This window comes from Tachysurus fulvidraco, chromosome 9 (genome assembly GCF_022655615.1).
Source record: "Tachysurus fulvidraco isolate hzauxx_2018 chromosome 9, HZAU_PFXX_2.0, whole genome shotgun sequence".
Lineage (NCBI taxonomy): Eukaryota > Metazoa > Chordata > Actinopteri > Siluriformes > Bagridae > Tachysurus > Tachysurus fulvidraco.
Genome location: NC_062526.1, coordinates 10,194,329 through 10,207,377, shown reverse-complemented (window position 1 = coordinate 10,207,377; position 13,049 = coordinate 10,194,329). Strand labels below are relative to the sequence as shown.

At 37.9% G+C, this 13,049-nt stretch overlaps 1 protein-coding gene across 1 annotated transcript; it reads left to right on the top strand.

The window, feature by feature from the left end:
• The first annotated feature begins 1,927 nt into the window (after positions 1 to 1,927).
• On the top strand, positions 1,928 to 9,622 carry arrdc3a (arrestin domain containing 3a). The gene is made up of 8 exons (XM_027138318.2): positions 1,928 to 2,428; positions 4,325 to 4,406; positions 4,517 to 4,664; positions 5,051 to 5,153; positions 5,288 to 5,544; positions 6,006 to 6,168; positions 6,391 to 6,533; positions 7,024 to 9,622. Exons 1-8 carry the CDS (start codon positions 2,149 to 2,151, stop codon positions 7,090 to 7,092), a joined length of 1,245 nt encoding a protein of 414 aa, XP_026994119.1. The 5' UTR covers positions 1,928 to 2,148; the 3' UTR covers positions 7,093 to 9,622.
• The last annotated feature ends 3,427 nt before the right edge of the window (positions 9,623 to 13,049 follow it).

Sequence of the window (13,049 nt, the reverse complement as noted above, 5' to 3'; positions counted from 1 at the left end):
CGCAACGACTAAACCAACAGGGTTTCCGGTGTCTCTAGTTAAAAATGGTGTGTCTGTATCTGACAAAGTAGAAATGTTAAATTGTTTTAATGAGCATATCATCTGGATCTTTGTTTAATTCTGTTGCTCCTATAGTGTCGGAGCCTGTAAATGACATCTTTATTACTGCTGACAAAACTTTCAGTTTTAGCTCCTTCTCTGTTGCTGATGTTCATAAAGCTATGAAAAACAAATGAATCCTCGGAAACCTGCGGGCCCGGATCACTTAGACCCTTTCTTTTTGAAATTAGCTGCAGATATCCTAGCTGAACCTTTGACTCATCTTTTTAATCTTTCTCTGATCACAAACAAAATTTCCAAGGTACAGAAGTCTGCTTATGTTTTGCCACTTTTGAAAGGGGGTGACCCTACCTTGCTAAATAATTATAGACCTATTTCCAAACTTTCAGCTTTGGCCAAAGTGTTGGAATCTTTGGTTAGTGAACAAGTGAAAGAGTATTTAAATGCTCAGTCAATTTGATCTAAGTATCAATCAACTTGGAATGAACTACAGAAATCACTAAAGCTACAGTGACTAATTTCCTTAAATGATTTTAAACATTATGTTAAATCTATAGAACATGAGTCCATTCACACTTGCAAATGTTTTAATTAATGGTACTTTTATTTATATTGAAATGTGCTTGAGTTGTCTTGCCTTTTTGTTTGTTTTGTGATTGTGTGATTTAATTTGTTCTGCTATTTTGGCCAGGTCTCTCTTGAAAAAGACATTATATATCTCAATGAGACAAATCTGGTTAAATAAAGGTTAATAATAATAATAATTTTCCCAAGGTGTGAATCCCGCTTATAATAAAACTTCTTTCACTTTTGCAAAGAGTAAACCTGTCCACTAGGGGGCGACATCTATCCAGACTTTTATCAGCTCAAGTATTTGAAGTAGTTCAACATATTCGGCTTGTTAAAATGTTCTAACCTGTTTATTAGGCGAAATACTCGTCCAAAATGTTCACATCTTGTTTGACTACGTAATGGCAGCTACATTTGTAAGATGGTCCTATGTTGGGTTGTGAATACTTTTCAACATTTTAACACTACACAATGTCCTTAATGTTATCTACCTCACATGAGAGGGTAGTAAAGACTGTACACTATAAAAGTTATGATTCAGTTACATGCAACAGGTGTTTATAAAAATTCTCTACAATAAGAGAGTAATGTACTAATATAACCACAAGGGGGCGTATTGAGGTCTAATATACACACTGATACATGTATGTATGCAACAGAGGTAATTGTATGCTGGAGTTACCCAATATTTTTCACATAGTGTATATATAATATATGCACCTAAACTAATGCATCATCTTCTATTTCTATAAAACTCCATCTAAAGCTGATAAACTACAAGTTGTTGAGCAGGTCTCTGTCCATCTTTTTCCATCTTCAGCTATTTTTCCAGCTTTCTTATTGATATTAATGACTAAATGAATCAATAAATGTTTGAAACATTCTAAATCTCTACTCTTCTAACATATATCTTGTAGAATTAGTAACTGTAATTCAGAAATCACCCATCAATCGGCTGGATAAGATGTTCTTACCAGTTTGATAGACTGTCTGTTTTGGTAGCTGGATATATATATATATATTGGAAACTTAGATTCTTACACACACACACACACACATATATATATGTGTGTGTGTGTGTTCTTATGTAACATATGTACATATGTAACTTCTCTAGTAAAGCAAAAAAAGTGAAATTTAATGTGTGAATGTCTCTCATTTGCACTGCTCAGCTGTTCCCTGTAATGTGTTAGTGTAGAGTTGGACAGGGAATGCCCCCCCTCCCTCCCTCGAGCTGGGGGCGGACAGAAAAGTTTCGCGCATGCGCAGTGAGTTGTTTTTCACCAAACCGTCGCTTAAAGTGAGCAGGGCGACGAAACTCTATCGTCTTTCATAGCGGACCACCGAACCTGTGTTGAGCTACGATAACAGCATCTTCTGCTGTTATTCAGCTCTCGCACATCAATGACACGAAACAGTGTTGAGACGTGCTTTTTTCATACGAGACTATTTTCATAGACTACTTCTTTTTTTTCTACTGAATTTTATACATCCGTTTTTTTCCCTTTTCTTGTCGCCATGGTGCTAGGAAAAGTCAAGAGCTTCGTCGTGAGCTACGACTGTCACAATGACAGCAATGTTCCCGTTTTCTCCAGCGGGGACTGTGTCTCAGGAAGAGTCATAATCGAAGTGACCGGAGAAATTCGCGTCAAGTCTCTTAAAATCCATGCAAAAGGGTTCGCAAAAGTGCGTTGGACTGAATCTCGAAATGCTGGATCCAACACTGCCTACACTCAGAATTACACAGAAGAAGTGGAGTACCTAAATCACAAAGACATCCTTATTGGCCATGGAAGAGGTAAGAAAATAATTTGAACGAGTTAAATGTCTCTAAAAACCTATTTGAATATGATTTATCGTGGTGTTCTGTGTGGCTGCAGTCAGTGGAGCTCAGACTTGTTTACAAGTGGTCTGGGTGCAGACTATAAACTGTTTCATTGTGCAACAGCGGCTCATTCTGTTCACTATAATTAAAAGCAGAATCTTTAACAAAAGAAAAAAAACCCTTCCAGATTGAGAGTGATCCTGTTTTCAGACTGTTGTATTGTGCTTCTGCTTTAAACCAACTGTCAGAAAGAAGTAAGGAAGAATGAATGGGCGACCAACCGACACTAGGCTTCTTGTGGGTTAAGTCAGGATTTTTACTTTTATTAAATAACCATATCTTAAAGCGAACGTTAGTTCTGTTACACCAGAAGGCTAATTTGCTATTTTGATCCGAAAAAATGCAAAAAGAAACTGTTTATTTGGTGTTTTATCACAATTTCGCCGTTAGTTTCCACCCATTGTTAAAAGCGGTTCAATCCTGTTCTGATGCAGTACCTGCTCGCGCTCGCTCCTGATTGGATCACGCCGAAACGTGTTTTCGATGACATCACGCTTCTGCAGAAAGTCTTATATAGCTGCAACTTTTTGAAAAGAAAAAAAAAAAAGTATAACCTTTTTCATATTTTTTATACCTCGTTGACCAGATGCATGAAACGTATGTATATATTTACTCAGCAAACGCTGGCATTACGTGTTTGTATTATTTTTTTCATCGAAATGCTTGAGTTCAAGTGCAGTGTGTACCTCTGCAGCCCTGCAAGTGTTTTGCAAACATACAAGCTGTCGGGCAATCGCACGCAAAGGATATTTAATAAACCTTCAGCCATGGCACAGCAGTCTGTAGAACCGATATATGTATTCATGTCATTCTTTGTGTGGATGTAGATCAGCGGATGTAGAGGGTTTTTCAGTTATAATGGCCTAACTGGGGCGAATGAATGTTCACTTGCATGCAAAATTTCTGTACAAGGTAGCTTTAATTTTTTTTTATCTGTTCTACATTTTATATATATATATATATATAATTAGTGTGTGTATATACACACACTTAATTAACCTTTTTCCTGTAATAAATTCCTTCTGTAATGTTTACTTTGTACAATGCAATTAATTCACCACATGTATCGTTTGTACCAATACCAATAAAACAATAAAAGAGAAGCTTAGAAATATAGTCGGTATTCTGTCTCCTCATTGGCGTTGACTGTCTTCTTTTTATTCTTCTGTGTGAATTAAAATGGGAAACGTTTTGTGAGTGCAGGGCACAGTGAATAAAGCTAGTGGAAAACAGTAAACAAGTCTCAGCTGCAGCTCTTGGTGAACGCTGCACGGCTGTGAATGCGTAATGCGCGAGGCGGCGCACTGAAGCAGCCAGCTCCGGTTTAGGCCGGTCTTCTCTTGTTCGAATCTGCTTGTGATTGACAGATGTGCGCGTGCACGCGGCTTTGAGAGATACAGAACGAGAGAACGCTGAGCTGGCTGAGAGGAAGTCTGTGTTTAACCCAAAACATAAAACTATATTATTTCCTTTTAACGCAGGATTTTTAGACTGTCGAATAAATAACATTTATTGGCTTTTTTTTTTTACGTGGAAGTGCGCTGCCCTTTATGAATGTCTCCCATTTTACACCCAATAACACACACCCAAACACACAAAAATTTTGTTTATAATTACAGTTTTATATATATATATATATATATATATATATATATATATATATATATATATAATGTGTGTTGTTGTCTTTTGAGTGTTTGTAATTTATGTAACAACCCAAATACATGAAATAATGCTTTCTTCTAATTATATAGTACTGTTTCAGGTAAGGTATACATGTATTTGGAATATTGTTCTCTTCTGTTTCAGATGATGATAACTCTGAGGAAGGTCTCACCACAATTCATTCAGGAAGACACGAGTATGCATTTAGCTTTGAGCTTCCACAAACGTGAGTGCCTTCTTGACATTTCCCAGCTTAACATGAGAGTGAAACAATTATTTAGAAGTATCAGGTAAAAGCTTTCAGTTTGTTCATGTCTTTCTTTTCTCTACGTGCAGACCTTTGGCTACCTCTTTCGAAGGGAAGCATGGCAGCGTGCGGTACTGGGTGAAAGCAGAGCTGCACAGACCATGGCTTCTGCCCATGAAGACCAAGAAAGAGTTCACTGTTTTCGAACACATTGACATTAACACTCCCCTCCTGCTGGTAAGTGATGTCTGCCACACATCACAGTCCCATTTAATTCACAAGTCTCTGTTCTTATTTTATCAGTCATCTTCTTTTGATGACTAGGAGTTTCTTCCTACAGTACTAGGGTTCTCACATTGGTCCTCAGGGCCTCTCAGATCATCAGGTTTTTCCTGCACAAAACCATAAACAAACACCTATACAAATATTTTGTCTTTTTTGAAACCTTGTACTGGGTGTTTTGTGGGCCTTTAGGTTGCAATTGAGAGAAATTGTGGAATGACTGGGAGTCCTTGAGGACTATTGTACCATCCAATGCTCAACAGGGTTTAAAATATTCCACAGCTAACAAGTCTCAAGACACTAACATTGTCTTGTTCTTGTCTTTGCTCTGCTTTCTGCAGTCTCCACAGGCAGGCACGAAAGACAAGACACTATGCTGCTGGTTCTGCACCTCAGGTCCAATCTCCCTAAGTGCCAAAATTGAAAGGAAGGGTTATACCCCAGGTAATGCATCATCCCCAAGCATGAATTTTATCTCATTTATCCTTAAAGCTTTTTGTGTCTTATTGTTAGTCTTTATATTGGTAATTTGCTGTTTGAATAGACACATTAGCTCAGTCCTGTGTTGATTCTTGCAGGAGAATCGATTCAGATCTTTGCAGAGATTGAAAACTGCTCCTCACGCATGGTCGTGCCAAAGGCTGCCATCTACCAAACTCAGACCTTTTATGCCAAAGGGAAGATGAAGGAGATCAAGCAGCTTGTGGCCAACATCCGTGGGGAGTCACTGCCTTCTGGCAAGACAGAAACATGGAATGGGAAGTTGCTGAAGATCCCTCCTGTGTCACCGTCCATCCTGGACTGCAGCATCATTCGAGTGGAGTATTCACTCATGGTGAGTTTGATTCCTTCCTCACTTTCTCACAGACTTCAAAACATCAAAAACATTTCCAAGACTTCTTCATAACATTATCTAACACTGAAATTGACTTCTTGCTTACCCAGTTGATCTTTGTGTAATAATCAATTTTTAAACTGTATATCTCTGCATTAAAAAATGTTTTTCATAAAACACTATGTTCCCTGAAATCATGGCTTGAACACAGCAATTCATTTGTTCAGAGATTTTAAGATTTCACTGAAAGCCAGTCAAGATTAGTTTCCAATTGACCACTGAGGCCAAAATTTCAGACTTTGTAAATGCTGATGACCTCATAATCCTGTAAAACAGTTTCACCCTTTACATGCAAAATATAATCACAAGGTGTCAAAAAACATACTTTTTTTGGGATAATTACATCAGATGTCTTATGTGTGTACTGTAACTGACCTGTAGCCACTGCTTATTTTCTCTAGGTCTATGTGGACATTCCAGGAGCTATGAACCTGTCTCTCAACCTGCCTCTGGTGATCGGCACTATTCCTCTCCACCCATTTGGCAGCCGCACATCCTCAGTTAGCAGCCAGTGTAGCATGACCATGAACTGGCTAGGGATGAGTCTCCCAGAGAGACCTGAAGGTGAGTTTTATGGTTGCACATCATACTATTTTATACTCCTTTTATATTTGTACTTATTTTGGTCATATTGTGACTATAAGATATGGTTTGTTCTATACACATGGCACAATCAAGACAAAGATTTGCTATGCTTAGTTTGCTAATGAACTAGGAAGTGGGAAGTTAATGGTTAACAGAAAAAGCCTGCAAATACAACATGGTTTTTGGTGCATCTGTTTGTAGCTCCTCCAGCTTATGCAGAGGTGGTCACAGAGGAGCAGAGACAAAGCTGCCTGGAAGTGTCCTCCGGCCGTGAAGATTTTGAAGGCCCACTGTTTGCCTACATCCAAGAGTTCCGTTTCCAGCCTCCTCCTCCATATTCTGAGGTAAATATTATAAATAAATTGCATGAGACTAGACTTTCAGATAACTTGAGAATTGGACAGACTGATGTGACGCATGGAAATGTGTTCGCATTATTATTTTTGAGGTTCCTTATTTGTAAGAAGGGTTTTGAGACTTTCTGAAGGAGAGAACCCAAAGGCTCTGACTTGATAGTGTGTACAGTCATGTTAAAAAAACAAACAAACATAGCAGTGCCTTTCACAGTTTTATACAGCTAGAAATGTCACAGTTTATTTCCTTAAAGTAGTGGTTCCACTCGAACAATCTGTTGCTGAGTCCAAAGAGATGGAACAGCTTTGAGTAATAATCCTGAGCCATTACATCATAATTTTTGTAATTACAACAAGACGTGAATCCACTAAAATAGTGTGTCAGTAAATTTTAGCGTGACTCCAGGTTGTCTGATCTTTATTTACCTGTCTGTCTTTTATATTCTAACTTCAGCTGTGTTGCTCTATTCTTTCTTTCTAGATTGATCCAAATCCAGATCAAACCAGACAGCCAGAGGAGCAGAGGCCCGACACATGTCCATCACGCTGAAAAGCTCATAGCATCAGCTCAGAGCAGTCGTACCCTTCAAACTTTCGACTTTCAGTTTTTCCCGGAGACAACAAGCACATTTGTGCTGCTGTCGATGCCGAGAGAAAATGAACATGCAGGAGGAAGGACAGTAAGGAAGTGCAGGAAGTTGCTGCCATGTCACTTCATTCCTGCCACAGGGAAGTGTGATCACATTAATCATCTGTGTCGATCCCTGTGGACAGATGCACCTGGTTGGACTGCAACACCAGGGTTTATTCAGCCTAGTTTCTGTTGTCCTCATGCTTCTTTCTGTTACCATGGCACAAAGTAAGGTTCTGTAGCACCGAGCTACCTGGAGACAGACAAATATGCAGAGGATACACTATAGCCACCACCTGCAGTACAAAGGAGAGAAAACTAGAATCTCTTGCTTCTGTTGTGGATTTTTGCACATTGTTCTTTTAGCTTGAGTTATAAGGCTCAGTTTGAAAATCACTAATTGTTTTTGTTTTTCACTGTCTTAGTCTAATATGACTAAATGTTTGCAGGCTTGTTTTGCTTTATCCGCACAGCTTGACAAGAATAGATTCAGAGACAAAAATCTGACAGAGATTCAGAGACTCTAATCTGGCTCTGATTTAATTTCAGCTGTTCTCTTAGGTGGTTTTATTTTTCTTAATTGTGTTCTCTGTTAAGGACATGCAGATGACAAACTGCACCTGGCGGCATGCAGCACCTGAAAAGTCCTTCGGGCTTGGCATTGTTGCCTGTGTGACTTGTAATAGCAGTGTGACTTTTCTGTTTTTTTTTTCCTCCTGTTCCACATGGACACCATCTATAAGTTTTAAACATAGAATGCCTTTAAGCCAATCTCCGTTTGTTTGGGGATTATGCTCTAGCGCATGTTTTGTGGTAGAGAACAGAAGACATTTGCCACTTGCATGTGTAGACAGGGCGGAGAGATAAAACAGGGTGGAACCCAGCAGTTTGCCTGCAGAAGGCCTGAACAGTTTGTTGCCTTTTTTTATTTGTAGTGTAATACAGTGCAGGCTCCTACATAGTACTGCCTAAAAAGCACTCAGTCTCAGGAGAACTTCTCACTTGCCAAAAGGTTGGAAACAAAAATATATATGGAAAAAGACTATGTTTCAATTGCACTGTTTGAAAGCAAAAAAGGATGTAAGTGAGACAAAAAAAGTAGATTAGATTAAAAGAACAGACAAGACAATGCACAAGGCAGCTTTCTAAGATGAACGACATTCCCTTTTTGTCCTGTTGTATTTCATTTTACTTTTGTCCTAACATTCCTCCAGGCCAGTGATGGCAGATATGATTCAAAGCAAAACGTGAGAGAACAATGACTGAGACTCTGAAAGGACCCACAAAGAAATTTGATGCAGCCTAATCTGTGGCTTGTACCATGTTGAAATGAGGCATACATTAGTTTTTAGAACTCATTCAACAAATGCATTAATGCTCCGCTTCTGCCAAACCTTTATTATTTTTTTTCTTTCTTCATGATTCAAGATTAATCATGTCCCACTGAGGTCTGGAGGAAGTTTGGCCTTCAGCCATCTCCCAGTAAAAATGTTTTAAGCAATGTTTGATACATTGCTTAAATTTATAACCTTGAAAGGATGCTACGGATGATCATAGTTAAGTAGCTGATGTGTGCTTGTATGTGTCCTTTGTGGATTCTCAAAGGGGTGTGTAGATTTAAATAAGTTTTGGACTTCTGCTTCAAACATACACAGACTCATTAAAGTGGTCTTATCATAGTGGCCTTGAAGAACTGACCTGGTTCATCACTCGCATTCATTACAACTCAGAACCTTCTGGCTGTCTCTGTGTTGTCTGAAGCATGTTTATGTTTAAAAGGACAAAAAGGGAACCCCAAATAGTCCTTCAAAGCGAGCACTGATCCCCAGACATGCCACTCCGATTTGCTATGGCTTAAATTTTGTTTTGTGATGACTAGCTTTGATTACCATTATGGGCATTTAAGTCTTGCTTCCTGGTCAGATGATCTGGAGTAGTCCTGTTTCCCTCACCTGGCTTTATTTTGGGAACAATAGCTGTGGTCTAGCACACCTTCAGAGAGCTGGGTTGCACGTAGACAGAATAGTTATCGCTGTTCTGAGACACTACAACTCCTTTCTTGTTTATGTCTGTTTTGTTCACTTTATTTGTTTTTGGTAATCCACAACTGGCTAGTTATTTGGGCCTTAGGCAAAAACAATAAGCTTACAACAAAAAGTTCATGTTTTGTTCTTTCATGGCCAGTTCCTGTGCTTGGCCTTCCATTTAGTCCAGTGTTAAAGCTAAATTCTTCACTCTCTATTTGAGGAATGAATGAAGTTGGTCGATTTGTTTTTTAGAACCAAAGTGCAATATTTCTTTTTTTTTTTTCCTGACATTGGTATAACCCTGTTTGTGTTTTATTCAGTGATCATCAACACTACGTAACCAACAAATTTTAGTTCGGAATGGTTTTGAACTTGTCTTTGTTCTTCCTTGGAGCTAAATAAAACTTTTCCAAGCATTAAAATGTCAGTGATGTTTCATTTGTACTTTATGCAAAACATTTATATTGTTTTTAACTTCCTTTCATGACCAATAAGGGATATGTTGCTATATCTCAAATATCCTTTTGGTAATTCACATTAAGAAGTGTTAACTGTGGTTAAACAAACACTGGTCTAAATATTTAGCTTTTCCAATCTCCCACTCTCAATATTTAGCTTGACTGATTTTCATAGTGTCAGAAAACTGTATAAAACCATCATTAAATTAATGAGTAACTTACAAGGCAACTCTTTCTTGTTATATTGATGCCTAATATCTTTGAGTGAAGTCCTTAATGTATGTAATGTGTAGAAATATCATAGCTACTGAAATGGAGCTCTCCACGACAGTTCTAGTTGAAAACTAGTGCAGTGGCGCCCCTAGAGGTAAGTCAGAGAATTGCAGTATTTTCCAGTCTGCTCGGAAATATTCCAGAGAAACAAATCAAATGACTTGTTTATTTATACACTGTCCAAGTTACTTTTTTCAGTGGGAAAGAAAATATAGATATGAATTTGCTAAATTGTATTTGTGTGTGGCCTTACAATTACTTTGAATGCAACTTTATGCAGACCTTGTCACTGAACATTATTTATTCTGTTTTGGGTTTGCCTGCTTGTCTGTTTCACAGAAAATGAAATGAAACTGATGTAGCATATCTGCATTGTTCACAGAAACAGAATTTTAGTTTTCAAATAGACTAAACACAAATATAAGACTGCACAGAGGAGTCGGACACAAAGACGCCAGCACCGTTTATAGGTGTTCACCTCATGACCTCGTCTCATCAGGGACACTCTGGTCACAGGTCAGGAGTAGCCTTAGGAATGGTTGTAAATGCCTGACAAACTGTATATACCACCTAAAGACACTATTGTCCTGTTGAATATCCATTGCAGGCAAACTGTAGAACAACAGCTGTAATTTATGTTCTATTTAGGGAGAAATAAGCTGGTATAAAAACAGAAACAACAACTTATTCGCTACCCTTGCACCATAATGCATTGCCTTTTAACTTTAGTTTGAATTAATTCAGTTATTAATTCTACTAAATTGCATTTTTTAGTTGAATCATGCATTTAGTAGAAAAGCAGGAATCATATTTTTAATTAACATTTCATAGTTTTATTATTGTAGCCAGTGATACATTGACTGGCACATTGATTAATACCATAGTTAGAAAATCCATTAGATTACATCATGGACGGAAATCAATGATTGGACTAAGGGAAACAGAGTGGCACACAAGGGGCTGAATGAGGTCCTGAGGGGTTCATTTAAAGCTAGAGAAACAGCAACACAACAGATCAGGACTGAGCATGACAAGGCCCCTGGCTGCATCCTGAAAACAAGTACACAAACAGTCTGAATGTTAATTAAAATAACGAAATGTTGTGTTCACCATGGCTTTGCCTCACTTGTTTTATTTAAAAGGCCAGCTGAAAGGAGATTTAAGAGAAGGTAATGCTTTACTAGCTTGGTTAATGTGTGTCCTGGTACTTTTTTTTTAAAACCTCAGATTCATACACCTAAAAGACATGATAGCTAATTTCTGAGAGAGGACCTTACATTATACTACTCAACAAATTCAGTGATTCACTGATCTTACACTAAACATGTTGTCCTTAAAGTTGTGAAACATGCCTGTTGTTCAGATTTCCTCTTTCAAACTGTATTCAGAACATGGACTGGTCAGCAACAAAACAAAGTACTGTAACCATCCAAGTACACAATGGTATTGTTATATCTGCATTCTGCCATGGGGGATTGGGCCAGATTGGCTCTGATGAGTCAGCTTTGTCCTAGCACTTTTCACTCTTCTTGCAACCCCCTCTGCCATTGACTCAAACAGGTCAGGGCCTTTGTGATAATCTGACCTTGTGTTAGTGGCATAAAGAAGGGTGGGATTAGCAGGTAGTGCCTTTGCTGATTAGCCTCTGCTTATTCCACACAGGTCTCAAACATTTTCTGGCTGATCCTAGAAACCATCCTACGTGCAGATGTGTCTTACAGCATGCAAGCATTCTAAACGGTCCCATACTCCTCATGTCTGGGAAATCCCCTCATGTCTTGTGGAATGCACAGCTAGGGTTATAAAATAGACAGATTTTTTTTTTGCTAAAAAACATAGATTAAAAATAAAATGTATGAACATTGTTTTAACAGGCACATGGGAACATATCCACTATTTCACATATATCTCTTCTTGGCAATGCAGGAGAATGTGTTCGTATGGAAGTTCATCCATTATTTCACCCAAGAATAAAGGGTTGGAATTATAAAGTGCTCTACATTTTGACTAATACAATGGTACACACACACACACACACACACACACACACACACACACACACACACACACACACACACACACACACACACACACACACACACACACACACACACACACAGTTATGTGTTTGTTGGTACATTATGTTATTTGGAAACTTGTACATGTTACAATGTAAGCAAGCTCTGGCATGACAACTGTGATTAATATATTACTGGGAGAAATATGATAAATAAGATAAGATAAGTATTAAAAAAGAAATCTGTTTAAGAGAAAAACTATTTTTGCTGTCATTTTGTTTAGTTGCTATCTTAGCACTTCAAAGGTGTTAATTTTAAGCTAATGAGTTTGCTTCCTTTATTCTTGTCATCCTGAAATGAATTTATAGAGCTCTCTTTGTGGTTTTATTTACGGACATGGTTTAAGGATTAAGCCATGAGACAGAGTATGCAAATCGGTTGAAATCTTTTCAAATAGCCCTCTCCTTTTTGCTGGAGGAAGTCCAGGCAACATTTTAAGTGCTGTCCAATTACTCCATTAGATTAAATGAAGTTTAGATGATCTCTTTGAGGGGAAAAAAGCATGCCATCAGCACTAAGTTCAGGAGCAGTTCTGGAAAAATTGATGGTCATGCTGTTTATGCTGTTTATGTATACGATAATGTATTATTATACAATATTATAATATAATACTTTATAGGACATTTGAAAACATTTGTTACTTATAGTAATTGGGACTACTCCTGTTTAACATGACTGATGATATAACTTTGTTTACTTTGCAACTTGTCTCACATACTGTATGTGTTTTTCACTCGTGGGAAGTCATGTTGTGAGAGGGAATGGAGGTGGGCATGTTAAAAAGTCAAAATGTGTCACAAGGCAAACTGCATTGCCTGCTATTAAAATGTTTAGTTATCACTGTAAATATTTCTGCAAATGGTGGTTTGCTTAATAACACTGTCATAAAAAAACAACTAAGGCAAAAAGTAATTAGTGGATCACCTCAATTATTCTTCATTCTTTTTATTTTCAAAGATATAAGGTTAGAATTTTACCTTTTTCCATTGCTGTGCCTCAATAACACAGTCAATAATAGACACCATCTCCATATTCTTATT

Coding starts and splice junctions, on each gene's coding strand:
- arrdc3a (XM_027138318.2), top strand. CDS start 2,149: ATGGTGCTAGGAAAAGTCAAGAGCTTCGTCGTGAGCTACGACTGTCAC. Junction 4,665..5,050: donor TTAACACTCCCCTCCTGCTG/GTAAGTGATGTC, acceptor TGCTTTCTGCAG/TCTCCACAGGCAGGCACGAA. Junction 6,534..7,023: donor CTCCTCCTCCATATTCTGAG/GTAAATATTATA, acceptor CTTTCTTTCTAG/ATTGATCCAAATCCAGATCA.